The sequence below is a fragment of the Chenopodium album genome, chromosome 25 (genome assembly GCF_948465745.1).
Source record: "Chenopodium album chromosome 25, dcCheAlbu1.1, whole genome shotgun sequence".
Taxonomy (NCBI): Eukaryota; Viridiplantae; Streptophyta; class Magnoliopsida; order Caryophyllales; family Amaranthaceae; genus Chenopodium; species Chenopodium album.
In genome coordinates, this window is record NC_137858.1 from 2,718,418 (window position 1) to 2,746,236 (window position 27,819).

General features: G+C 32.3%; 4 protein-coding genes and 1 non-coding gene across 5 annotated transcripts; 3 read left to right on the forward strand and 2 right to left on the reverse strand.

Moving 5' to 3' along the window:
- Positions 1-16: 16 nt before the first annotated feature.
- TRNAM-CAU (transfer RNA methionine (anticodon CAU)) lies at positions 17-88 on the reverse strand. The gene has a single exon. It is a non-coding gene; the product is annotated as a tRNA-Met (tRNA).
- A 348-nt stretch (positions 89-436) lies between these two features.
- Positions 437-4,202, reverse strand: LOC145614746 (exosome complex component RRP41 homolog). The gene is made up of 10 exons (XM_081669815.1): positions 3,950-4,202; positions 3,809-3,869; positions 3,415-3,453; positions 3,259-3,326; positions 2,371-2,449; positions 2,239-2,275; positions 1,587-1,703; positions 1,413-1,498; positions 1,066-1,155; positions 437-936 (listed from the first exon to the last, which is right to left on the reverse strand). Exons 1-10 carry the CDS (start codon positions 4,048-4,050, stop codon positions 889-891), a joined length of 726 nt encoding a protein of 241 aa, XP_081525941.1. The 5' UTR covers positions 4,051-4,202; the 3' UTR covers positions 437-888.
- A 2,391-nt stretch (positions 4,203-6,593) lies between these two features.
- Positions 6,594-7,307, forward strand: LOC145613134 (NDR1/HIN1-like protein 13). Its single transcript, XM_081668198.1, has one exon. It carries the CDS (start codon positions 6,594-6,596, stop codon positions 7,305-7,307), a length of 714 nt encoding a protein of 237 aa, XP_081524324.1.
- Positions 7,308-10,166: 2,859 nt separating this feature from the next.
- On the forward strand, positions 10,167-14,689 carry LOC145614939 (ubiquitin-conjugating enzyme E2 28). Its single transcript, XM_081670016.1, has 4 exons — positions 10,167-10,340; positions 13,181-13,308; positions 13,709-13,813; positions 14,296-14,689. Exons 1-4 carry the CDS (start codon positions 10,271-10,273, stop codon positions 14,437-14,439), a joined length of 447 nt encoding a protein of 148 aa, XP_081526142.1. The 5' UTR covers positions 10,167-10,270; the 3' UTR covers positions 14,440-14,689.
- A 9,605-nt stretch (positions 14,690-24,294) lies between these two features.
- Positions 24,295-25,819, forward strand: LOC145615229 (ethylene-responsive transcription factor CRF5-like). The gene has a single exon (XM_081670294.1). The coding sequence runs from the start codon at positions 24,508-24,510 to the stop codon at positions 25,474-25,476; it is 969 nt and encodes a 322-aa protein (XP_081526420.1). The 5' UTR covers positions 24,295-24,507; the 3' UTR covers positions 25,477-25,819.
- The last annotated feature ends 2,000 nt before the right edge of the window (positions 25,820-27,819 follow it).

The window sequence follows — 27,819 nt, forward strand, 5'->3', positions numbered from 1 at the left end:
AGCCTTCTCTAATTTATATCAGAGCCAAGTTTCGATCTTGGGACCTGTGGGTTATGGGCCCACCACGCTTCCGCTGCGCCACTCTGATTGATATGTTAATTTTGTCAAATTATAATATTTAACCATTCTTTCTTTGTTTTTTGGAGAGAAAAATCAAATCTAGATCTGATAATTTTGTTAATTAGGCTCAAATCTCATGATTGCGGAGTTCAATATGTTGAGATTATTTAACAAATAACTATAGTACTATACACAATACATCCATGATTCATTTAAACTTTATAAAAACATACGAAGTACAACATAATCTTATGGGGCGTTTGGTATGTGAGATTAAGGGGGAGGGAATGGGGATTTTATATCTCAACGTGACATAATGGTTTCATCAAGTCTTCGATACTGAAGAGCAAAGCAAGAAAATACGAGAAGTATTCAATCATTCAATGTACAATTGTATATCCTACGAATACTACCTAAAACCAGCAGTAAGCAGGTGATCGCTTTCAAGTTGATCTTCCTGTGCGTGATAATACCCTCCATCTGATAAAATCGTTTAGTTTTAAAACCTTAAAAATTTAGTACACCACAAGCATGCGGGCGTACTTTCTTGGTGACCTTACCCAGTTTTTTGGGGAATAATGTTTGCTTACCAACTTTTAAGAACATCTGATAAAATCAGTTCGTTGAACAAAATAATACGAGGATTTAAGAATATTTTAAAGGCTAGTAATAATTCTCATTAATTAAACCAATGGAGAACAACTGAAGCAATACGGTGCAGCTCCTTGAATTCATATCTTTCTAATTGGCGAGGAATTACAATAGAAGCCCAACCCATATCTCTAAGCCTCAACTATCTCCAGTGGCTCAGTTCTTGCTGCTCGTTAGCTATGAACCTCGTCGATACTGCAGTTGCTTAGTGTTCTCAAGCAATATCTGTCAACCAAATACAAATGATGCTTAGCTGGGTATATAACATGTATACACAAGCAACTATTCCAAGCATTAGCTGTATATGACCATATTTACATTTGAATAAGACAATAAGGCTAGTAATGTTCTTACTTCACGGATGTAATTGGCAACTGCCTTGCAACCTTCTGTCGCAAGCTGCATTACAGTTTCAAATGTATCCAAGGGCAACTTTGAGTCCATCTGCATCAAGCAAGAGGCAGAACCAATGTTTAAGAATTTGGACTTTCAAATAACAGCACATCGTTTAAACAACTAAAAGCTCTGAGATCAAAATGCTATGAGGTCCATATGGTGTAGAGAAAAAAAAAATCCCCAAAGCTCACAGGCTTCGTACAATAATCTACATATGCAAAACAGCAACTTCAAAGAGGCCAAGAGCATTCCTGCCCCTCCTGAAAAACTAATCTTGATAGCAAACAAGAGATGTGGGTAATAACCTGAAGAAGTGTTACTTTGTCCAATTTAGGAAGAAACCCTACAGTAACATCAGGACCTCCAGCACTATCTTCTACATAGTTTAGATCTGCCATCAGAAACTTTCATAGTTAACATAAGCGCAAGCAAACACGAGTGCAGATTCATTTTGATGATAAATTAGAGGAAGAAAGTACCAAGGAGCGGTGTAGTATTAAGATACCCAGCACTGCATGATGTAACCAGATCACGCATTGGAATGCCAGCATCAGCTAGAGCCAATGTAGCTGCATTAATGCATGCAGATCTAGTTCCTGCAGAACAAAAAAATTCAAAACTTATTTAAACATTCTCACAGACAAATCAGAATACATCAAATCCTCACATAAAATCACATTAGCATCATAAGTTCATAACCTCAGCAAATATGAAATTGTAAGGGCACAAAAAATCATCTGTTATCAACATTTTAACTTTCATGATAATCAACTACAGACTATAGAAAGTCCCCCTTTTTCCTAGTTATTGAGAGGAGTGGGGGGAGCAAAAATATCTGACCGTAGTAGCATTTGTTATTCAGTAACTATAATGTAGCATCTTTAGGATATATCTTACAAACAGTGTTCACAATCATGAAGCATATTTTATTGGATTTCAACCGTCATGTCCTTGAAAGAGTTGAATACTGAACTGAGTTTTTGGGATCAAGATAGACAAAGGAGGGGATGAGGGGCAGATAAAAAGCAATCCATTAAAATTTACTTTTACATTTACATTCTAATGACTATTGCACTTTGTTGGCACGAAATAGAAATCCAGAAACTATATAAATGCTGGAACCATAGTTACCTCCATCAGCTTGGAGGACTTGGACGAAAATGTCAATCTGCAATGATTTGAATTGGTCATTGTAAATAATCAATAAATGAAAAAATAATAAGGCAGTACCAAGTTCATATAAGCTTGTTGATCATTTGCTACCTGGGAACGAGGCATTAGGTTTGTCATTATGCAAGCCTCCATAGTTTGCCGAATAACCATCGATATTTCAGTTGACCGTCTGACAAATAGTAAATTTTATATAAGCAATTCTAAAACTAATAGCAATTGTCGTTAAAAGGATATATGGATATATACAAGAGACTGGTATAGCACTCTTGATGATTGTATGAGAGATAGATTAGAATCACCAAAATCGTAATTTTAGCACTTTATGTAATGTCGAAGGGTGGTTATTAATTACAATTTCAAAAAGCTCACTATAAGATTTGTATTGTGGTCAGATTGAGAAGTAGCCGTAGTATTAATTAGTTTTGCTGGATTCAATAGCTCACATTCCTACTTCTTGATTGGAATCACAAGAACCAAAGAAAAATTAATGTAATGAAGGATGATAAGATTTAACATGTAGTAAGAGATAAATAAAACTGGCACAGGATCCATAAAGAAGGTGAGCTGAAAGAGTGTAAGGACAATCATTCTAATTCAGACAGATGAATTAAGAACAGAAAGTCATAGTAGTCAGCCAGAATCGTGTCCAGTTCCTCTGAGTCCACACTTTAGAAAGCCTCGGAATATGTTAATAGGTAGGGGAAGATGACAGAGGGTCTGGTTTTAGGAAAGAGACGTAATAAATAGATTATTGATCCACAGACTGCAGGAGGATTTAACAACAAAGAACAGGGAAAAAAATTTCAAAAACAAATTATGCTGACAGTTCAACAGAAGGCAAGGATATCATAGTATTAGGCTATATATAGTTTCTAGGAACTTGTTGTTACAATAGAGTTCACAAGCTCATGCATCTAAGATTAACATGTTTCAATATGTATGAGATTCACCTAAAAACGAAGCAAGGAAAAGACTAACCTGTCTCCCTTTGGTTTTCTCACACGATCTCCGGTACTGAAATTAGCCATGGTGTACTCACATCGCACCTGAATATATCATAAAACAAACGTAAAACAATCGAATCCAACAAATTCAACATAAACACAAAGATGAAGTGTGTGAAGAGACTATTACCAATGCCTGGTCATTCATCTGCTGCGCTCTATTTTCAACCTAAAAGAGATCAACTTACATTAAACACCCATAAAATAGGCCAAAATTCAGCAATCTTCCAACCTCCAATGATCAATAACACAATCATGAATACAATAAACTTACAGCAGCTAAATAATCCCATAACATGTACTACTATTTTCAAATATCAGCTAAAAACTACGGTTAAAAACAGAAATCAACTGCAAGAACTTGGTAGCCCTAATCAGAATTTAATTTTTCTGATACTTATTTTAGGGTAACAAGAACAATTAAAATTAATCAGAGAATTCATCACAAATTGAGTATCTAGAAATACAAATTGCAATTAACAAATACAATTATAATTCAATTAACTAAAAGGAGAGAAGAACACCTCTCTAGGACCATAAACGGCGGCAATGACTTTGGTGTTGCCCATTTCGAAAACAGCTGAACTACATTCAATTCCAAATTCAACAATTTCAATAAATTTCTGCAATTCCAAAAATCAACTGAAAAAAACTGCAAAAATTACCCGTCAGCTTTAGACACAACGCCAATTTGAGCTCGAAGCTGCCTCATCTCCAATGGACGACGACCGTCTAAGCGGAGACCTTCTGGGCTGACGAACTCCATTACTGCTGCTACCCTTCTTTTTCTGCTACTACACTGTTATGGCTTGGCTGTTGCAGACTACTCGACTAGAAAGGAGAGAGAATTAGGAAAATTGTTGAACCCGATTGAGAATTAAGGCAAGGGTTCAACAATTTTGCTTCATTAGAATAATCATCACTGGCCCAATTAAGCTCTACTTGCTCCATCTTTTATTTTTTTTCCCCCTTATTAGCCCATCAATGGCCCCATTACTCCACCGCACCCATCTCTAACTCTCTTAAGTGTCAATTCAGATGATTGGGTTCGGTTAATTCAAGTCGGGTTTAGTTTAACTTTGAGTCAAACTAAATCATTGTGAACATACAAATTGAAATTTTGAGTTACTTTAGGGTCAAATCAAATTAAGTTGAGTTCAGGTTGGATCACTTTTTAATGCCTATAATATTTTTCTATACCTAATTACTTCACCAAAAGTCCAGATTGAAACTCAAACGCTATTAAAACTATATAACTTGAAGTTGACCTAACTCGACCCACCTGCTCTAAACTAACCTTAGATACTATAATAAATATACTTAATAATAAAAATGACTCGTCTATTTCATCTTAATAAGCTTATGAGTAAAATAATAATAGAATATGACTTGACCCGAGTTAAAAGTTTTGTAATTAACTAATAACCTTAAAGAAAAAAACATATTTCGTATTAAGAGATCAAAATTTGAGTCCATGCGTGGGTACATACAAAATCACTAAATGACTCATCGCTATATCATCTATCTCAAATTCATTTATTTTCATTTTTACTTTGCCAAGTCTGTAATTTTCAACTGAAGACTGAAACAACTTAAGAGAGATAATAATCATAATATCAAAGATGGGAAGAAGCTTTCATCCAAACCAAATTACAAGTACAATTGATCCAACCCTGTCGGCAACCATTTACCATTCCTTAATTCACAATTAAAGTAGCAAAAATCACTGTCATAATATCAAAAATATTTACCATTGATCGAGAAAGGATAACCTTATGAACATATCTTAAGAATAATTAATTTAACAACAAGCTTTATTAATTTTTTTGACGGGTCTAATTCAATAAACATAGTACTGTATATGAATATTACATAATCTCATAAAATAATCACCTTTTTCATTGTGATGATTGATGATCTAAAATGTGGCCTCCATTAACTTAGAAGAAATAATACTGTAAATTTATATTCGGAGTACATAAATATTATAATGCAACCTGCAAAAATATGCTAACCACGTATTAGAGTGATTCTTTTCGTTCATATTTTATACGTACATTTTGTTAATTTAGAGTAATTATTGAAAGAAGCACGCTCTTACTAAAATAAGCTATTTTGTTAAACATATAATGTGTGATTAGTTATAAATTATTGATTTGGAGGCCGGCTTATACTTCGGTGGTCATATGTTGAAGTGTCACCTACTTACTTACATGTCCAACGGTCGTCCAAGGCTCTTCGTTCTGCTAAATTTAATTTACTGAATTACAAGTACCCTTCTACTAATAACATTATAACAATCAACTTTGATTTCATTATTAAATAATATTATATGTATGTAGTATTTTTAATTTGAAACATCATTATTCATTTATTGGTATTCTGTAAAAAAAAGAAAAAAAATCAATGCTGGTATGACCATTTCAAATATGTGCAACATAGAGTAATAATAGATTCAGATAAACTTGAAATAAGAAAAATGTATCCCTTGCAAACAAGGTAGTAAAATATAAATACATAAAATTAATACTCCAATTATCGCATTCAATTATCACAAACAATAATGTTTATATACTTAATTCACAAAGTTATTACATGTAAGTTTATTTCAGTTGCAATACCACCAATTATTGATGATTAATTAACAAATTTACAATAAGGACATGTTTGATTAGTTCACCTTACTTTCACTTATTTAAAGAAAAATAATTTCAAATAAAGTAGGTGCAAAAAAATTAGTTCGGATAAGCATTGATGGTTAAAGTTGTCTAACTTCAATTTACATTTTTTTTTTTTTTGAAAGATACAACTAAAATAAATTACAATAAGTTTAGATAAAATAAACAAAAAATTATACAAGCCAAATTATCGTAAAAGAGATTTTTATTTTCTTTGAAAAATTACAAAGCTAGCTGTTACGTATTTGTATTCTAATTCATGTATTTATAATTCTACATAAAAAAAAAAATTTTAAAAATCAAAAGGGATAAAAAAGAAACCTTTTTTTTTTACATTAAAATAAAATCAAATATTTTGTCAAAATAAAATGAAAATGAAATATTGCATGCTCGCCAACTCGTCCAGCTAGTAACAGATTTACATTCTCCTCAAATTTATAATCCCCCCACGATTTCCTCGCTCTTTTATTCCCCCTCTTTCTCTCATTATTCTCCCTACATCCTTGTTTTCCCATTTTCTCTCTTTCCTCCTACATTCTTCATCCATTCTTAACTACAAAATAATTCATCATTCATTTTAATCTTAATTATATTTACACCATATTATTGCTTACAATAATTTATACAATAAATGGCAGATGTACCATTAAAGAAACCACCTGGATTCAAAGACTCATCAACACCGCCTCCGAAACCACCACCTCGAGTCGCTCCACCAAGAAAGCCACCTGTTCCATCATATTACCAACCTAAGAGAAAACGAAGTAACTGTTGTTGTCGTTGCTTTTGTTGCTTCCTTTGCATCCTCCTCTTCATCATCGTTGCCGTCTTTGGTATCTTTTACGCATGGTACCAGCCCAAACTCCCGGTCTTCCGGTTCCGTCCCATTGAGTTTGACCGGTTTAACGTATCGGTTAAACCGGATGGAACCGCGGTGTTGGACTCCCGGATTATTATCCGTGTTGAGGTGAAAAACCCTAATAGTAAAATGAAAATTTACTATGGTGAAACTAAGGTGAGTTTGACGGCTGATCAGGAAACCGAGTTGGGGTCCGCGACGGTGGATGCGTTTATACAGCCTGCGAATAATGTTACGTTGTTGAAATTTACCGCGGTGGTGGCGAAAGGGGTGGTGGATTCGACGACGGGAAAGAGGTTAAAAGATAGGGTGAAAAGTGAGCAGGTGGTGGTAAATGCCGCGGTAAAAACTAAGGTTGGAATTGGGGTGTTTAAGACTAAAATTGGGATGCTTCCGGTGAATGTTAATTGTGGTGATGTTTCTTTGAAGCAACTTAATGATGGCAAAACTTCTCCTACATGTTCTTTCAATACCTTGAGATGGTAAGAAATAAAACTTAATTTTAATTGTCTTTTATCAGTTATCAAGGATTAATAATAATTGAGATTATAGATTAAAATCAAATTAATAAAAATTAAAGGTCACTTAGAATGCAAATAAAATAATGCTACATATGACCGTATGTGTACATTTATATGGAACACATTTACAATTCGGCTTGATTTTAATTTTTTTTTTCTAGGGTTAAAAAAACTTGTTACTCCGTATGTTTTATCAAATGCTAATTACTCTTTAAAATTTTGTGTCATCATGAGCTAGAAGTCAATGCATGGTTAAATATATATACTTTTCTAGGAACTTGCAATGTGAAAGGGAGAAAATGACAAATTTCAACTTGTTTGGTCATAAAAATTTATAACATGGATTAGTACTAATTGCGACATGATATGTTGAAGAATGTTGCCTAATATTACCAATTATAAGTACGTACAAGGAGGGGGAAAAAACTCTAAAATATCACGATCAATTTTACACCACTTAACATATCATGTGAAATTGTGATTAAATTTATACAAATAGACAAATAACTCATTAATATGGTTTTATTATTGCAGGATTAACATAAAGTCATAAAGTAGCAATTCTTCAATGGGCAACATTTTATAGCACAAAGTTGGATCCACACAAATTAATACCGTGTGACAAGATCAAATTTTTTTACTTATTCTTCTTCTTTTTTTTAGTAATATTTTGTCATGTTTGGGTAATGGATAGCTGTTTTACATTGCATTCCAATAGTTAATGCTATATAGATGATATATTCATATTTTTTCTTGATTGAATAACAAGTTTTGATATCTTCATTTTATTTTATTTTGGTTTATCTACTTTTGGTTAATATATGCCATAAAAGGTTAGCATATTTTCATAATCAATTGTGATTTATTACTTTGTTAAGAGATGATATTGATCTATCCTTCATTCCTTTGAAATTCAATGTATGAGATTGGTCTTGCTACAATAATTAGTCAAATATTAAGGCTGTTAAATAATACTCCCTCCGTCCCTAAATTACATTCCTCCTTTCTATTTTGGGTATTCCAAAATTACATTCTTCCTTTCTATTTTAAGTAAGTTTTTTTAGTAAATCAACTCTCTTTTTCTGTTTTATATTTAATGCTTTCTCACTCATCCTTACCTAATCTCACTCATAATCCTTGTGCCAAATTACAATGAATATGATTGGTTAAAAATTTTCAATTAGGAGCATGTGATTGGTCCTTTTTTTTTGCAAAGGATTGATGACATGTCATGAGTAATAACTACTCTATCTTTGTACTTCCCATTGCATTATCCAATTATTGTTATTTGTCTTATTCTTCCCTCCTTAATTCCCGTGTAAATTTCCAAAGAGGAATGTAATTTAGGGACGGAGGGAGTACAGTATTATTATCATTTCCATATTAATACGGAGTAATACTTGGACAGCTCACCATCCAACATATCAAATCAAAATGAGCCAATTTTGATCCCGTTTTTAAGCAAATGATTTTATTTACGAGTATCTATTAGCTGCTAAAACTTACATGGATCAAGAACTTGGAAAATGCTTTATCTTTCCCTATTTATGAGATTTAGGCAAAGCCGTTAATGTGATATTCAAAACATGTCAGTGATGTCACAATTTGACAAAGTGTTGGCAATTAGCATGCTTGAATTAGTACAGTAAGGGTGTGTTCTATTCACCTGATTTTTACTGATCTGAACTTATTAGAGCTTATTAAAACTTATTTTAGATGTAATTTGTACTTGGTTAACCCTTATTAGACCCGATCTGAACTTAACTAAACTTATCTGAACTTATTACACCTGAAATAAGTGAAAATAAGGTGAACAGAACAGACCCTAAGTACATTAGATTTGTGCACCAATAGTTAAAGAATAACACGGGCTTCCTTTTCATCAAGTCTCTCTTGAAATTGAATTAAAAATTATGCCGAAAAAGTATAATAATTATATCACCACATGCATTATTGAATTAGTAAATAAATACGATCACAACATTCACAAGGTCAAGTTATACATGGAATATAAATGTTTCTAAAATTTTCTATAAAAATATTTCGAGAGTACTCATGTTGATTTAAATGAATGAATTCTTAACCTTTTTTTTAATTCATTTATGAAATTAATTGACATAAATATGAACGTACATCTCCAATTTGTCATGAAAATAATGCAGATAAAACTACTAACCTCTACCTTAATTTTCCTCTTAATCATGGATTATGGATATAGCAGATTGGTGCAGCCATAAGCTATAGTGTTTGTCTGTTTGATTACCAGCGCGTCTTGTGTGTGGATTGCCGCACCATATGGCCGCTTTGTAAAAAAATAAAGCAATGCTTATGACACTAAATGAGTAACCCCTATAACAATGACAAAATAACCCCGGTAACACTACTCAAGTAATTCATACGGAGTATATCATTAACGAAGTAATCCCTATATCATTAGCAAAATAACGTCATGATAATTGGTTACACCGTGTGGCCAGCCACATATAAGAATTTGTATTAAAATCGGCATTGATGATTGTGCCACTCGAATGAAGGCATATAAATTCAAACGCAATTAGGCGAACAACTATGATAGCATTGGACCGCACAACACTTGCTTTAACAAAATTTAAAAAAAACCAGCCCACAAGCAAATGGCAGGATAGGAAGCAAATTAAAGATTCCATCTAAAAATAATTAAATCGGGTCATTAAAAAAAAAAAAAAAATCGGACCGCAAATGGAAAGGAAGAATATGGAATCAGAAAAGTAGGCCCCCCAAAAATCAGGTACGCGTAAAGAAGAAGCAGCCCTCCTCACAATTTAAAGCCTTAAAACCAAATCAATCTCCCCCATATTTTTTCAACCCTCATTCAACTCTCGTTTTTCCCTCTTTCTTCAACCTCCGTCTTCGCCGTCCTTCTCAAATTTAGGGTTTCTTTCTCCGACGATGGCGTCCAAGCGGATCTTGAAGGAGCTCAAGGATCTTCAGAAAGATCCTCCTACTTCTTGCAGCGCTGGTATAAACATTTTTTATTTTTATTTTTTTAATTTTTTCTGTAATTTTTGTAATTTTTTTTGCTGCTGATAATTCTTAGTTTTTGTGATTTTACTTTTTTCTACGTGATATGTTGTTGTTTATGTGAATTCGTCATTGGATTCAGAGCGCTTTTGTTGTTTTTTCTTGTGAGATCTGTTAGAGTTATATTTTTAATCTCGTCTTAAATTTGATTTAGTTTTTTTATGTTTTGTTTTATCTATTTTTGTGCATGTGAAAATTGCTCTGATTTGATTTTTTTCCGTAAAAGGAAAGTGATGACAAAAAGTAGTACTCCGTTTTTGTGATGTTTAGTGACCTCAGAACTCCATTTTAAGGTGTCGTGGGAATTTATAGTAATACTTTTTTGTTATGTTTTTTTTTTTTTTTTCGATTGAATCTTTCATTGATGATTATATATAGATAACTTGTTGAAAGAACATCTTTAGCTTGGTATAGTATGTTAAATTAGAGAAGTTTGAGCCAAGGCAAGAGAAAACCAAGGACAAAATGTTATGAGCAAGTTTAAGGAGTAACTTATGATATTAATATTGAGTGTCGCCGATATTGTGTTGGCACCTTAGGTAGCAGGAAACACTGCATATTTGGTTTCATGATTGCATTTTTGCACACGAATAACTACTACCTCCGTTCATATTATTTTGCAACGATTAGACATTTTTCCTCTCTACTTTATGTCAAATTGTTGCAAATAATATGAAACGGAAGTAGTAATAGAAGTGTGGAATTGAGGTGCTCCTGACTTTCCTTAAAACTGTTATCTTTATGTTAAAGTTAATAAATCACACTGTGTTTTCTCTGGTATTATCGGTTGAGGCAACAGTTGCTTGCTTACGGCTTGCTAAAAAATATTCCTAATGTATCACCCTGATTGGAAATTTTGGAATGTAATTGGAGATTTACTTTATATTGGTTGTAAGAAAGGCTCAGGATGCATGAGCATGGAGGTTATCTTGGTGATAGATTTTAGTGAACAATGATTTCTTTTCTTGAATGATTTTAGGAGACATGGATTTTTGTTGGCAGATGTGTGTGAGGTATGCGGCGGAGTAAGGTAAGGAAGTAAGGGTAGGACTTAGGGGTCTTGAAAATCTGTTGCTTCTTGATTTATTCTATTAACTCTAGATTATCTCTAGATTCGGTAGCAAGGAAGGATATGACCTTTGCCCATATTAAACTTATTATTGGTTAATAAATATAGATTAGCTGTTTAAAGAACATTTTAATTTAGGTAAAGTTGCAGTTAAGGAAAAAAAAAGGCAAGAAAAGAATGATAACAAGTTTGAGAAGTACTTTTGAGATTGATATAGAGTTGAAGGATGGCTTAATTGACGGGAAGATGTGCCGGTGCTGTGGTAGCACCTTAAGTAGCAGGAAACACTGCATTTTCGTGCATGAATAGCATAAGTTTTGGAAGAAATTAGCGTGGGAATCGGGATGCACTGTTCTTTTATAGTGTATAAATCTCATGTGTTTTGTCAAGTATTATCGGTGGAAGTGCAATTGCTTGCTTACTTCGAGAAATACTCATCGGAACACTATCAGAGATTTTGTTTGTATTGGTTGAAAGAACCCATGGTGCACACGAGCATCGTTATCTCAGTGATAGATTTTAGTGTATAGTGATCTGTTATTCCTTGTCCTGAACGTGATTTCACGAAACTTGGATTTTTGTCAGTAGACTTGTGTCCGATCTGTGGGATTGGGGGGGGGGGGGGGGGGAAGGAAGGTATTATAGGACGACTTTCATGATTTGTTCAATTACTTTCTGGAAATGATGGATAGGAGGCTGGAGCTTTGCCTACAGAAGTGCATAGGCATAATTTTCTTCTCTTGACTCTTGATGTCCGTAATCCTTTGCTTATTGATTGAACCTAACAAGGTATTGATTTTATGTTGTTCTCAACAATCTTGCCTCTAAAAGGTGGGAGTAGGCAAAAGAATCACCTTAGCTTTTTTAGTATATGAGATTAATTTAGGAAGACGGTGAAATCTGAAATGACAGGAGTAAAAGTGTATTTATGACCGTCTGAACATACAAGGTTCGTTGATGGCATCCAATATCTTCCTTGAGGTTGTTTACTATAAATACTGGTAGAATGTCTGAATCTACTTCACATAGAAAAATATATTTACTTTGGAAGTTAAATTTGTGGTTTTCAGGTGGCCATTCTTGGAAGTATTTAATACTCAACAGGTGTTTATACATTTCCTATACCTTTTCTGTTTTTGATAGCTGAGTGATCACTATTTAAAATCTTCTGATTTTGCGTATGCTTGGAAGAGAGATATTGTGACAGTTTTCTGTTGATACTGTCGTATGTTATTACTGTTTAGAATATGCTCATACTGTCGTATGCAGATTTTATTTGTACTGATCCCAGAAAAGATCCATGCTACACTTTTTTTTTTTTTTTTTTTTTTTTTTTTTAAAGCTTAACTACTAGCCTTGTACATTTTTAGAATTATTTATACACTACCAAGGTGTCTTGGCACATCAATGAAGTTTTTATCTCCGTAAATAAGAAGCCTTTTGAAATTTTTTAATAAAAGTTTAAGCTAGCTTTTGATAATTTGTATATTTTACAATCTTTATATTTTGAAAATTTTTGCATCATCCTCTTGAATTCCCCCATCTATAGAAATATGTCCTTCCGGCCGTTTCAGGTCATTATGTGCACATTTTAGCTATTGTGCTGGTTATGTTTATGAGATGAAGTGGAAGGAGCTGATTACATTTATTTGTTTGTTTAGAGAATTGTTTGACCTGAAACGTGTGTAAATATTCTGTTTGTGTCACAGGTCCTGTTGCTGAAGACATGTTTCATTGGCAAGCAACAATAATGGGTCCTGGAGATAGCCCGTATGCTGGGGGAGTGTTTCTAGTGACAATCCATTTCCCTCCTGACTATCCATTCAAACCACCCAAGGTAATGATGTTCCTTCAATTTGGATTGTATTCAACCTTTTTTGGATCCATGTATATTGCTACTTCCTGTGCAAGAGTTGAGCATTGATTTTGTAAATGGAATCTTCTAGCTTTTGATAAAAATTTGTATCTCGATGTTATACATGATTTCATTATCTTGGTAAGATGGTTGGGTCGTAGATTCGTAGAGCTTGCAAGTGGTGTTTTATCTTTTGTGATCTTAGGCTGTAAAATTTATTCCTTGCTAGCCAACATTCCTTGTTTGGTTAATTGTAGAGAAGGTGGTGGGTAGTTTTGTCAGGCTTCCTAAATTTCTGTTGATATGTGATATGCTTAAGTCTTGTTTACCATTCGGCCGTGCTTGCATCTTTGTTAATTTATCCTTGAACAATTTTGTGCAGGTTGCCTTCAGGACAAAGGTTTTCCACCCAAATATCAACAGCAATGGTAGCATATGTCTTGACATTCTAAAGGAGCAGTGGAGTCCTGCATTGACCATATCTAAGGTTCTGATTTAGAATTTTTTTAATTTTATTGTTTATTTTGTTGGTGCTCAGAGCATGTTGATTGATATTTTGCGTAAAGTATGATTGGCTATATCTTGCAATGTATTGGGCCCTTAGCGTTTCCCTTATTTTAATACTATGTATGGGGTAGTCTATTTCAGACCCTAGTGGAAACTTCTTTGTATGTGGCTTTTGGATGGCCTGCCTGAAAATTGATTGGGATGGTGAAATACATTAAAATTGACTGGATCAACTAAGTTGGGCTTGTTCAGTCGTCTGTTACTTTCTCCCTTGCCCGTTGACAAACACCAACAATTCTTGATTGTAACTAGTTTATACCATCTTTTGGTTTCCTAATTGATTGATAAGTTGATATTTGTCTAGTCTATATGGTAAGCCCAACAGTTGCTTCTCGGTTAGTTCCGTCAGATCTGTTTACCTTTTTATCCAGTTGGGCTAAAGTTTTTTGCTTCTGTATTCAGGTATTACTTTCAATTTGCTCCTTGTTGACGGATCCAAACCCTGATGACCCCCTTGTGCCAGAGATCGCTCATATGTACAAGACAGACCGAGCAAAGTATGAAGCAACTGCAAGGAGCTGGACGCAGAAGTATGCTATGGGTTAGTCTGCCTTGTAGGTGGGGGATAAGGACCCCTCCCTCCATTGTGTATAAAATGGCAACTCATTCTTCAATGTTTAACTGTTGCAGCAGACAATGAAAATTGAAATTCTTGCTACTTAAGGTCAAAGCAAACGCTTTGCATTTGTCTGTTGGAACCATTATGTTAATTTGAATTTGTTAAATTTGTCTTAGTGTGTGCTTCTTTAACTGGGGGAGTAATAAGAACTTCTGGTTTACAAGTTTTTTGGTAGTATGATTTCTTGCAGTGTTCACAATGATCTGATCACTTCGTTGCATCTCTTTTAGTTGTGCTGTTTTTTTCTACTATTCTACTGTACGGTATCTAGGATTGGAATATGTTCTTGTCCACTTATTGCAGATTGATCGGAAATTTTTACCCACAATCAGGGCCAAAGTTCTATCTTTAGAAAATTTTCGTAAAATTTTCGCCTCTTTCCGTTTCTCCCTTGTCTCTGGGTACAATCTTGCATTCTCGCCTTGGGAGGAAATCAAATTGAAAAGTGCTTCTAATATGTATAATCATATTCTTAATAATGTAAGTTGCTCTAAAACAGTGGGCCACTTTCCCATATGATAGATACTTTAAATTGGTTATTTCTATTTCTAATCAAACATTTAGGTGCGGAGCTAAAACCCTGAAAATGACCTTAGGATCAGAGGCTCAAATCTTCTGAAAATCTAAAGCTCTCGAAGTCCAATATAACAACAAGAACTAGTGATGTGATGTTGTAGGCCACTGAATCCGTCAATATTGGTTGCCTAATGTGGCCTTGCTAAGAAATGACATTTCAGGTGTCCAATTGAACCTTCTTTGCTCAATTGTTGCTATTACCATTAGTTTCTAATTACTCCTCGAGGCGGGGCCCTCGGCAATGACCTCTTTAAGGTGTTCTTGAGAGGAGGAAACATAAGCAACTTGGTTGTATCTGAATCGATCAAAAACTTGTTAAGGACAGATTTAATCTTTCATTCAATAAGAAACCTCAAAGAAGTTCCCACCTCTTTTAATTTGAAATTTTGCTCCATTTAAGAAGACAAATTTTCAGTAGTAGAGGTAATGGGGATGCATTGAAAATCTCCACTCTAAAAATCAACCACTCAAAAAAACACTAAGTTTTTCATGGTCAATATTGTCGGTTGAAATGTTCGTAAGAGTTTGGTGTTTGTTTCAATCAGAAAGCACAACACTATAAACTAAAACAGACCCTTTCTCCAATACAATTTGGCATCATTAGTAGTACTATTACTAGCTAATTTATTAACATATAGTATACTTCCAAACCCAAGAACAACTTCATTGACTAATGATAATCTGGTTAATTTCTTGATAACTTCATAAGTTCATATAGAAGAATTTTATTGCAGCAAGATCTAAGGATTAGTTAAGAATTAGGAAACGACATCTCGATTTTATCATGCTACAAAATTCACTGTTTTTCTGTACATTGCTACATGTACTTGATGTCTGTTAAATTGTTTTGCATGTAATGGGCTTTGTCAGCCTATCACATAAAATTTACCCTTGTGTAATCTTGACTTATATTCCGTAATATGTATACGATATAGAGGCTTTTTTATGAAACTACTACTTCCTCCGTTTTCTTATACTTGCAACAGTTTGACTTTTACACTATTCATGTACTCCACTTTGACTAGCTTTAACGATTTATAGCTAAGAAAAAATATAGTCATGTGTGATCTTGTTAGATTCGTCTCGTTTTATACTATTTTAATGTCTAACATTTATAATTTTTACATATTGCTAATTAAAGATATAAACGATTGAAATAATGCATCGACAAACGTGAAAAGTGAAGTGTTGCAAGTAAAAAAAAAACAGAGGAAGTATTAATCTTTTACGGAGTATTACATAAAGTCATAGATACGCTCTATAAAATCTTACTTCTTCCCTTCCAAAATACTTTCAATAATAATTACAACTATAGCTTTCATTGCCTTAATTCATCTGATTCTCTTAGAATTTATACGAGAATATATTTATTAAAAACAAAATCTTAAAATGATTATACTTGTATATATCTGGGTACTTAGTTAACCTTATCTGCTTGGCAACCTTCTCGAAGAGTAGAAGTATTTTCAGTCTACCATTCTTCAAACTTTATAAGAAGGACAAGCAGAAAGAAACCATATTCAATCAAAGTGAAAGAGGCTTTTGACTCCATGCAAGCTCCAATAATGAATGACCTTAGGCAAGTTTTTTCATGTCTACCTTTATTTGGTACACTTCCACCTTTGTGCTTTATACCTGTAGCTGATATGATCTCTTCATTTGTTTAATTATTATTAGTAAAATGGTATATTACCTTAATTAATCATAGTATACTACTAATCTAAGCATTCAAGTACCTAGTTGACTTGGTGTAAAGGTAAAAACACAAATAGGAAGTCGTTAGATGACCCCCACAATTCAGGGCTACTTCTCACAAACTTCTTATGCATAGAACCTTTGAAAATGAAAAAATTTATAAGAAAAAGGCGTCATATTTTCCTAGCTTCTTTGTAATTAAAGATATTAAATGATTTACTCGAAAAGATATCACCCGATATTTAGAATTTTTTTTATGATCGTCGTATAGTGTCATATCTATTATCCTTTTTTAGTAAATAAACTAATTATGTAAAAAGCCTTGAACAAGAAGCAATCATATTACACTAATTGTAGTAGTTGAGCCATACCAACCAAGTCTTCATGAATGATTGGTCGTATGAGGATCTTGTTGATGAATGGATGTCTTGTGGAATACAACAACAAGTAAAAGCTTTTGAATTGAAAATCTAAACAATCAGGTTGTCAGCTACTTAAATTAAAGGTATATTTAGAATTTTCATCATAAATCACTTTGAAAATTTTATGTGACTATTAAATTTGAACAAAGTGACATATTGGCATATATATTACGAGTATAATCACTATCTACGATTCGAATTATAAATAATAATAGAATCCATCTTCACTGGTCAAACTAATTGATACATATGTAAACATCATACAAGATTCAAGATGGAGTAAAAATTTATAACCAAACTCCATGTCTTTATCCAATTGAATAGCCATAATCATAAGAAATTGGTCAAGTCAAGATTCAACTAAGAGTAAATGGTAGTAGAAGATGTAGCAAGTAAACTCTTAGCAAAAGTCTCCCCACGTTTCACTAAATATAGTAGAGTAAAGATAAAAGGTTTGATACATATATAAATCAATGACAAGTGCCAAAGAAAACGACGGGAACCAATAAGTGTCAAGGTATCTATCTATGTGTACATCAATCCTACTTGCTTGGACCCCAAGGCTTCCAACATAGACAAATTGTACAAGGAAATTATTGGCCAACTTATTCAAGATTAATTATATAATTATTGGACTAACCCCCTTTATTTGCTTTGTAGCCTCTTCACCTCGTCCAAAGTTGACTCCTTCAATAAACGTGATTTTTTTTTCAAGATTTAGTGACCTCATTATCATTCTAGTTTTGTTATTAGGCGTTCAATTATATGAATCTAGACAATCTACTATATAAAGGAAAATTCTCCTGGCCTATTATGGTAGTGAAACAACATTAACTTGAAGAGTTTAAACGAGAATTAGGAAATCTACAGAGTGTAAATGATGTATTTTGTGTTAAACGATTTAAGATATTAGTTATTGTATGATTTTGAGAATATTCTAAATTTAAAATTAACTAGGGTAGCCAACGCGCGCGATGCGCGCGAGGTGATTTGTCCTTTCTTGATGTTTATATTGGGTTATGTTTAAACTTTTCGCAACATTGGGTTTTAGGGAAAATAGTTTGATAAATTAATGAAATGTGTATTTAAAGTTTTCGTTTTTTCATGCACAACTTTTCCTCAAGAAACATCTATGCAATTATTCAACAGTGTAATATTGCAAAAACATCTACAAAATTAATTAGAATTGGATTAAATACAATTCAAAAATCATAGAGCACATATTATATACTAAAAGAGTAATTTAACATTGCATATGCAATAATAGAACAATTTTCCGAAATATTTACTATTTGAAAGGCTATACTCTTACCCAACCTAGTAATTACTCTACATAAATTATATGAGATTAACTATATGAAACTAAAAAGAGAAACAATTACACCCTGCAACTCGCATAAACATTAACATTCAGGCAACAATTAGATAAAATAGTCTCTTGATAATAAATCATCTATTCGTACATACAATTTTTTTTTGCTTTTTAAATAATAATAATAACATCATATGAAGTGTAAAGCATTAAATTTTTTTTTAGTCAATAAAAAAAAAAGCATTATATATTTTTTGTTAAAAAAAAAAAAAAAAAACCGAATTAATTGATGATATATGTTTACTGAAAAAAGAACATTAAATGTATTAATGGTAGTAAACATATTATTGAGGGTAAAAAAGTAAATACACATTTTGCACATAATTTTGTACACAACAGTGAGGGTATAATTGGTAGCACACTATTCCTAAGAGTTATTTTCTACTTTTTATAAGGTAGGGATTCCATTTAAGATATACGAAGTATTAATTTATATTGATGTACAACTTATTTACATTTAAATTATACATCATTATAGAAATAAATTATGATCATGTACGTAAAACAAATTCTAATACCTCAAAATCCAACTAATAGAATATAAATAATTGAAGACGATGAATCATGAACAAGATAAAATTTATATTAGAAGTAATACGAAGTATATAATGAAACTAAACCAATAGTAATATAGTATACTATACAAAATATGACAATATGTAAATTGCAAAAGTAAATACGTTTACAATCAAAAGAGATAAGAAAGAGTTTTACTACGGATTATTATTTATTTATATTATTTATTTGAAAAGATCTATCATGACTCATGAGGGAGAAAAGGCACAATACAAATTTCCCAATTTTATAATTTGGCAAGAGAGTGAGAGACGTTGTCCGACAAATGAATCATGTGCCATAGAAGTGAGATGGCCTGATTATTGTCCCTGTTGTGTCACTAACAAAAACAAGGATTAAAAACATTGGATGTGTCACTTAATATGTGCTGCTGTGTTAGACAATAGTAGAGTAGTAGGCTCCAAAATTACTATCAATGGAGGCAACCACAAATTAATGAGACATCAACAATCATTTCAGTTCAAAACATACATTTGTCCCGACCCTATATGTGTATATACTTTATATATATATTTTTTAAGGTATGCAAACTTTAATTATCTGAAAATTAGCAAGTGGTCTAATGTATATGAAGTACGAACTATATATACCTTAGGCGGATAGGTCAATCCTTCGAGGGGAAAAAAGTGTTTATGTAAATGTCAACTAATCGAGCAAGACCTAATTTAAGGCAATGCATGCTCAAGTTGTAACTTGTAAGCTATAATCCAACATAGAATCCTAGTGATTGTGTTAAATACTCTCTGACTTATAGCATGCATGATTTGCTAGCTTTGGCAATAATGGTAGTATGGAGTTCTTCGTACTACTATATTGGAAGTACACTTTTCGTCAAGCAAGCTAATAAATATTAGTATGGGCTTTAAACTATATATCAATGTCTTATGTCTTCTAATACACAACCTATGCTATATAGCCTACTTTCATGTCGATCAATAAAATTAAAATCATAATCATATGGAAGGATGGAACAATATTTGATATTGGAGTTCTATGCCAATCTATATCTATGCAAATATTGTCGTGCTATCTATTTATCATAGAAAATCCCAATCGACCAGAATACCACTTGATATTTTAAGTAGAATTCAATACTCCTTACTGGCATAAAACTTAAATGTTGAACGATTGATTGTCGCTTATAAAGAATACGTGTCGTACTCTCGTATCCTTGAATCAACATCATTGATTCGATCTTCAAGCTCGTGCTTCATTGTTATTCAACTATATTTACAGTGTAGGTACTTTCGAGATGTTATTGAATGTATAGCAAGAAAAGGGAGAAAACATATCATCGAACCACTTAACATAAATGTTGTGTTAAAAATAGAAAGTAAGATAAGTTCAATTTAGTGACCTCTTGATGCTTAAAAAAGGTGTCTTTTACTTCATAAATAATGACCCTATAGTTTGAGATGAGTTGACATGAAACTATATAGTGTTACTCCACTCAAAGCTAAATGGGTTCACGTTTATTACAAACTTTGAAATTGGTATGTGCAAATTGGGAGGTAATCTTCACTTGAAACATAGTTGTACTTATTTCAACTTTTTTTATCTTTAAGGGATGATCCCATTGAAAGTGCATTTTTTCCCTATGTTTGGATGTCTTTTGTATATGAACTATACTAGTAATGTGCCTTGTCTTTACTATTTTGAGGAATATATTTGACATTTTTTCTAGTGATTTTTATTTTCATTTTTTATTGATTAAATTAATTTTTTGATAAGGTGTCAAAATTTCTTTTTTGTCAAAAATAAATTAAAAATATAAAAGCATGGTTTTTATGTGGTAGCTGGGTAAGTTCACAAGATGCACATGTTTTCATTTATAATCCATAAGACTTTAGGAAGTTTTACTAAGGGTTTTTAATGCTTAGTCTGCAAAAATTATAATAACATGACAAAGACTGTTAAATGACATGAGTTACTGCCTAACAATTTGAAGGATTTGCATTTGGCATGTCTAATTTAAGTGTTTTTTTTTTGGGATTGTTCATTCTAAATCTACTTCATGCTACTACGTAGGTAGATTACCCATGTGATGTACTAATGCATCTATAAGAGAAATGACTTATGTGTATGTATTAGTGTATAACTAGCCTTCTGTCCCGGGTTGTTCATAGATAATTGTATTGAGAGATGAGTGAGGAAATATCAATAAATTAGTATGGGTATAATGTGTAACAAAAACCATGATTAAAGAAATTTATCTTTTTAAACTTTGATTCAAAATGAAGCTTTGTAAAAAAGAAGGTGAGGGGAACTAAAATTAAATACGAAAAGGAAAAGGTTGAATTGAAGATGGGAGATGAAGATGAAGGGTTTAATGAAAGAGTGAAGAAAGATATTGTAATAAAAAAAAAATAAAACATATAAGATGACATGTGGCACATTGGCTTGGAAAAGAAGATGGAGAAGTGTAATAGAATGAGGACACATGTCTTTTTGGTTTGAGTTTTTAAATACTAATAAAGTATAGAAGTATAGATATAGATAGATATGAGCTATGTATAATTGCAGAAATGAACAAATTTAATTACCTCTCCATTTTTCGTTCCCATGCTAATTCTAAAGAGCTGTTGCTATTGTTTCAAATTGTATTGCACAAAATTATATTCTAGGAAAATTGTGCTATTTTGCAATGATAGGTAGGCAAATTCCTACTTCAAAATTATATATACGAAGTCCATAGTATGTCATTTGAATAGCACAAAATCTTCTTTTAAGATTATAATTTTGTTGATTTGCAATAGTACGTAAATTCCTACTCCAAAACTATATGAATGAAAACAATTTGTTTATCTAAAAATTAGAGTGCTAACAAAAAGATGAAGGGTTAAGCTAGTGGAGACACTTTAAGAACAAACTGATTTTCATGTTCTGCATGCATCAAATTAAAAATTGCGTAAATTCTAAAATATTGGCCCATTACCACTAATAATAGAAAGATATCATGTATCACTATCATGCTCAAATCAAACATGCGCCTACATTCTTAAAATTTAAATTATTTATTGATAAATCAAAATTTTTATATTATAAAGTGGATTATTTATTCTTAAGAAAGACCGATAATATCATTCTGAAAACTAATTATACAACAAAGTGGTTGCTTTATATGGAAGATACTAGGAATATGGTGGGTCAAATTTGTTCATGAATCATGAATTAATGCTCTAGAGCTAATATATATTAGCTGTAGTATATATTATCACTTAATATATGGACCCAAGAGTGGGCAAAATATTTATATAAATCAATCTCTAAACAGTATTACCAAGATTGGTGTGCATTATGTTGTATGTTCGTAGAATTTAATCTATTACAATTTAATTTATTATCGTGTAAAGTTTCAAAGGGTATAGTGATTCTCAAGATCGACTTGACTTTACTAAATATTAGCAAGATTTATTATTAAATCATTATTTAGATTCATGCGAGCAACAAACTAGCTACATGTATACTATAGTTGGTACAAAATTTTCAGTCTACCTCGGACCATTATTAAACTATGGAGTATGAAGTACATACTATCATACTCATAAAATCTGACACATTCTTTTTCAAGTTAAAATAATAGTAATCCGTAGTCACAATATCTTTATATATGATAAATTACGAGACGAAATGGTATTTAGATACGATAATTGGATAATCAATTTGTCATGTAATATGTTCATGTGAAGAAAAATAAACCCCAAAAAAGGGCTTTTACTTGATAATTTATAATATTGTATTGAAAGTCAAGCTACATGCATATGCAAATGTCGAAGTCTTTCTTTCATATTGCAATATACCTACAATGCAAAGGCAATTTTGTGAGATTTCAAAAGAATACAAGATAGTTTGCTCCGTTATGACGATCATAACATTTGTATTATTTTCACGTTAAATTGAGCACTAATTTAATACATGAATTATCTTTTTTTACATGTTATACATGCATGCATGATTTACCTTAAACCCAAAAAAATAATAAATAAACATGATTTTTTCTCTTTCTTTTGATTTCAATAATTTCTTGAAAGAACTTTTGATTTCAATTTTAACATATTATATTTTAGAAGACAGTAAAAAAAAAAAAAATAAATAAATTTAAAATAATCATGCAAACTTGCAAAGTGAAATATAGATCAAATAAGATGAAAAGGGAACACGCTTGCAACTTGTAATTTATTAGTGGAAGATAAAAAAGCACAAATATATACTTTGTATTAGTAATTTATCAACAAAATCTCTATGATATATATATATATATATATATATATATATTAACATCGGTCTGAGTTAAATTTTATCATTCATGTTCGAATTGATTCAATAACAATGTATTCATATTTCATATATAAGACTTCAGAGTAGATGACAATTTTTTTATGATTGCAGTAAATTGAATCAAACCAATGCAAAAACAAATTGTTGCAAAGAGTTTTCAAATATAGTTGTAATAACTAATAAGAGTAACTGAGTAATGAGGAATAACAATAACACAAACTTTTATATGTAATGCAATTGATTACCAAAAAACCAAAAAAAAAAATGATAATTATGTAAAAATATTTTATTGATTCTTTCATATGGTAATGTTTGATACAATTACAATAATACAATCTTATATAACTAAGATCTTTTCTATGATTATCGTTTTTACAATTATGAAAAGTTACCATTTTGAGAAGTTCATATTGATTTAAATTTGACAAGATTTGATAGAACTATATGTTATCAAAATATTTTGTACAACGTATAAGATACACCGTAGTCAAAACTAGAGTCGTACAAACATTGTACTCCGTAAAATTCTAAAGATTGAACAAAGTATATTACAAAATATAAATTAAATATAAATTGAACAAAATACTTGGCACCCAAATTTTATTTTTACAAAAAAAAAGAAAAACAAAAAATCTTTGAAATACTGTATAAAACTTGGCACCCAAAATTTTTTTTTTTTTTAAAAAAAAAAAACAAAAAATCTTTGAAATACTGTATAAAACTTGGCACCCAAATTTTTTTTTTTTTAAAAAAAAAAAAAAAAAAATCTTTGAAACATACTCCTTGAAACATATGTCACGTGTAGCTAATTTACAAAAATGCTGACTTCTTAATTCCTCCTATAAAGGCTCTCTTCCCCCGTTTTTCTCCTCCCCTCCACCTAATTTACTTCTTCTACTCACTTCACTCTCTCCTCTTTTTATCAAATCAAAATCAAATCTCCCCTTTTTTTTTTTCTAAAACCCCAATTTTACAGGGTTTATCGTTTCTTCTTCCTCTGCTAATTACTCAATAACCCCTTTTTGATCTTCCATTTTTCACTTCATGTGAACAAATCTATAAAACTTCCTAAAATAATGAGATCGGTTAAATACTCTGAACACCGAAGTGTCACTACCAAGCTTCTCCATTTATCTTCTCCATCTCCTTCCCCTAAAATCGTCAAAATTTCAGTAAGAGATGACGATGCTACTGACTCTTCCGGTGACGAAGATGACAGACCCACTTGTCGAACCCGAGTTGTAAAGCATGTCTCTGAGATCCGATTTCAAATAACCCGCCCTGTAATTCCGGCCCAGCCGGTGGCCCAATCCCAAGCCCAACCCCAGCCCAGAAAACAGAGGAAATCTGGTAAGAGGGTTCAAAACGAGAATACCCGGAAATATCGGGGAGTCCGGCAACGTCCTTGGGGGAGATACGCAGCGGAGATTCGAGATCCGGTGAAACGTTCAAGAGTTTGGCTCGGAACATTTGATACTGCCGAAGAAGCTGCCGTGATCTATGACAAAGCTGCTCTCCGACTACGTGGACCCCTCGCTCAGACCAATTTTTACCGACCACCGTTGCCGGAAAGCGGCGTGACGTCACTTTCTGTGGAGTTTGAGGAGGATGATGAGGTGGCTCAGAGGCTGTGTTCGCCGACCTCTGTTCTACGGTGTCATCAAGGAGGGGATGACGTGGAGGAGAGAGAAAATATAAAAATGGAGGATATCGGAGGTGGGGGTACGGTAAGTAGTAGTACTAACACCCCAACTAGCACTAGCAGTAGTAGTTGCGAATTTGTTGGTGACCGGAAACCGGAAGATCAGGTGATGAGTTTACCGGTGAATGAAAATTGTGAGATGGAGTTGGATATATCATGGTTTTTGAATGGATTGTTTAGTTACGATGACGCGCCTAAAACTATACTTGATGATTATAATGTTGTTCCTGATTATACGTCGTTTGATCATGGTGATCTCGAGGATTTTTCCGGCGACTTTGATTTGGACGGTCCAGATTTTCTCTTCTCAACCAAATGTGAAGTTGATGATTATCTTTTGTGAGTGTGCAAGCTGCTCGTTGATTAGTCAACGATTTTTGGGGTCGGATTTTCTCCTATTAATTAAGTAATTAATTATTACAAGTGATTTTAAGGGGATTTTGTTCAAAGTTTTTCCCTAAGCTAATATTAGCGGGTAATTATGAGAGAAATGAAGCTAATTATCTAAATTGTTATTATTGTTAATTGTAGTACTAATAGGCTAGTAGTATATAGAAAAGGTTTTTGTTATTAATGATCACCTACCTATCTTCTTAGCTTTTTTAAGTGTGCATAAAATTAAGCTAGTAGTACTAATAATTATTTAAAATTATTATATGCTTAATTAAGTGGTGAATATTATTGAATTTGAGTTTGTACTTGGAAGACATTATAATTTTTTTGGTGTTCATTTCGACGTGGTAGTTGATTGAAAAAAAAAAAAAACCATGCACTAATTGAATATGCAGTAAAAAAATCCTAATGGATTCATATACTAAGAAAAAGAAATGCGGAGTAAATAAAAAAAATATATGTTGTATCTTTAAATGAAATGAAATACTGAATACAAAATTATTGTATATATACAATTTCGATTAAAACAATATTTGGTTCTAATTGTCGCCACTTGGAATAAAGCCATATACACGTTGTGCTTTTATTGTTGAGATAACATTGAACGATTGATACTCCATATTTAGTAAGGTACAATAATTATCTTAAACTTTTTTTACAGAGTTTAACGACTAATTATTTAGGCATTTTACTATAATATCTTTCTCATATGATCCTCAATCCCACATTTTTACATTAAGGGCCTGTTCACATTTACTGAGCTGAACTGAACTGAATTGATTGGAGCTGAACTGAACTGAACTGATTGGAACTGAACTGAATTGAGCATGTAAGAGGGAAATTAAGAGCTGAACTGAACTGAACTGATTGGAGCTGAACTGAACTGAACTGATTGGAGCTGAACTGAACTGAAATTAAGTAAATATGAACAGGCCCTAAGTTGACGAACTAGTTTAACAATACCGACTAAGAGCCTGTTCACATTTACTTAATTTCAGTTCAGTTCAGTTCAGCTCAGCTCCAATCAGTTCAGTTCAGTTCAGCTCTTAATTTCCCTCTCACATAAAATATTCATTTCAGCTCAATTTAGTTCAGTTCAGTTCAGTTCCAATCAGTTCAGTTCAGTTCAGCTCCAATCAGTTCAGTTTAGCTCAATTCAGTAAATATGAACAGGCCCTAAACCTTAGATTCATATCACTAAACAAAATTGCCAACAGTGTACATAATATTTTTTCTAAATATTGTTTAAAAATTTATCTCAAATTTTGATTTGAAGAATGGAATATATGTTTGACAAGTTCAAAAATGACATAGTATACAAAATATATTAATTACCCCATTATAGCCTAAATCATCTCCCTACTAGAAATAAATACTCCTTGGCAGCCAAGCAACAATAAATAAAGTAGATGAATTTTAATTTGCAATCTATTTTAATTTATTAAAAAATGAAGTAAAAAATAAAAATAAAACCTGCTTAAAATGGTACTGATGATGATGTTTGAAAATTGAAAAAAGAGTTGGAAACAGTGGTGTTAGTGTAAACCTGTGAACAAAGGGTGATATTGGCCAATGTGTTGCAACTTGCATGCCCTTCCTTTTTCTGTGGTTTTGGTCTTTTTCTCTGGTGCAAACTTTGGTAGTAGAGCTCACCTCACAACTACTTGTAACAAGGAAGCATATTAAATTATTAACTGTTTTCAGCCACTGTCTTTGACCATTTTTTACAGCGCTGTAAAACACAGTAAAAAAATTCTGTAAATCAATTTTTTTTACCTTCACAAACTGCTGCATATATCTACTTGTCTTGTTGTACTGTACTGTACCCTACTTTCTGTGGAAACCTATATATAACAGCTATTGAAAACTAAGCAACAATCAGGAAATTTTTACCTTGGAATTGGTGATGTGAGGTAAATTCAGAGCAGGGGATGTACACAGAAACAGGTTTTCTTAGTACAGTACAACTTTTTTACTGTGTTGTGGTAAATGTTTATAGCCTAGTGTATGTATGTAGGGCATTCTTTTTCCAGAAAATCCTAGACATGATGGCTGCTTTTTTTTCATATCTTACTGAGCTCAACTGTTTTAAGTTTTTAACCCATCACCTTGCTACTCAAGCTACCAAAGCTTTTTAATCACGCAAATCCTTGTTTCGAAGAATCTAACATTCAAATTAGATCATAATTACAAAAAGTTACTAGAGATTTGCTAAATTTTTACGAGTTGATTGATGTTTTTATGTGTAGTTACTAGCTAGAGCCTAGACTGTACAAGTACAAGTAATACAGAA

Excerpts from the sequence above, each read along its gene's own strand:
- LOC145614746 (XM_081669815.1), bottom strand. The coding sequence starts at position 4,050 with ATGGAGTTCGTCAGCCCAGAAGGTCTCCGCTTAGACGGTCGTCGTCCA. Across the intron at positions 3,454-3,808 it reads CCGTTTATGGTCCTAGAGAG|GTTGAAAATAGAGCGCAGCA; the intron begins GTGTTCTTCTCT and ends GATCTCTTTTAG. Across the intron at positions 1,156-1,412 it reads ACAAAGTAACACTTCTTCAG|ATGGACTCAAAGTTGCCCTT; the intron begins GTTATTACCCAC and ends TGCTTGATGCAG.
- LOC145613134 (XM_081668198.1), top strand. The coding sequence starts at position 6,594 with ATGGCAGATGTACCATTAAAGAAACCACCTGGATTCAAAGACTCATCA.
- LOC145614939 (XM_081670016.1), top strand. The coding sequence starts at position 10,271 with ATGGCGTCCAAGCGGATCTTGAAGGAGCTCAAGGATCTTCAGAAAGAT. Across the intron at positions 10,341-13,180 it reads TCCTACTTCTTGCAGCGCTG|GTCCTGTTGCTGAAGACATG; the intron begins GTATAAACATTT and ends TTTGTGTCACAG. Across the intron at positions 13,309-13,708 it reads ATCCATTCAAACCACCCAAG|GTTGCCTTCAGGACAAAGGT; the intron begins GTAATGATGTTC and ends AATTTTGTGCAG.
- LOC145615229 (XM_081670294.1), top strand. The coding sequence starts at position 24,508 with ATGAGATCGGTTAAATACTCTGAACACCGAAGTGTCACTACCAAGCTT.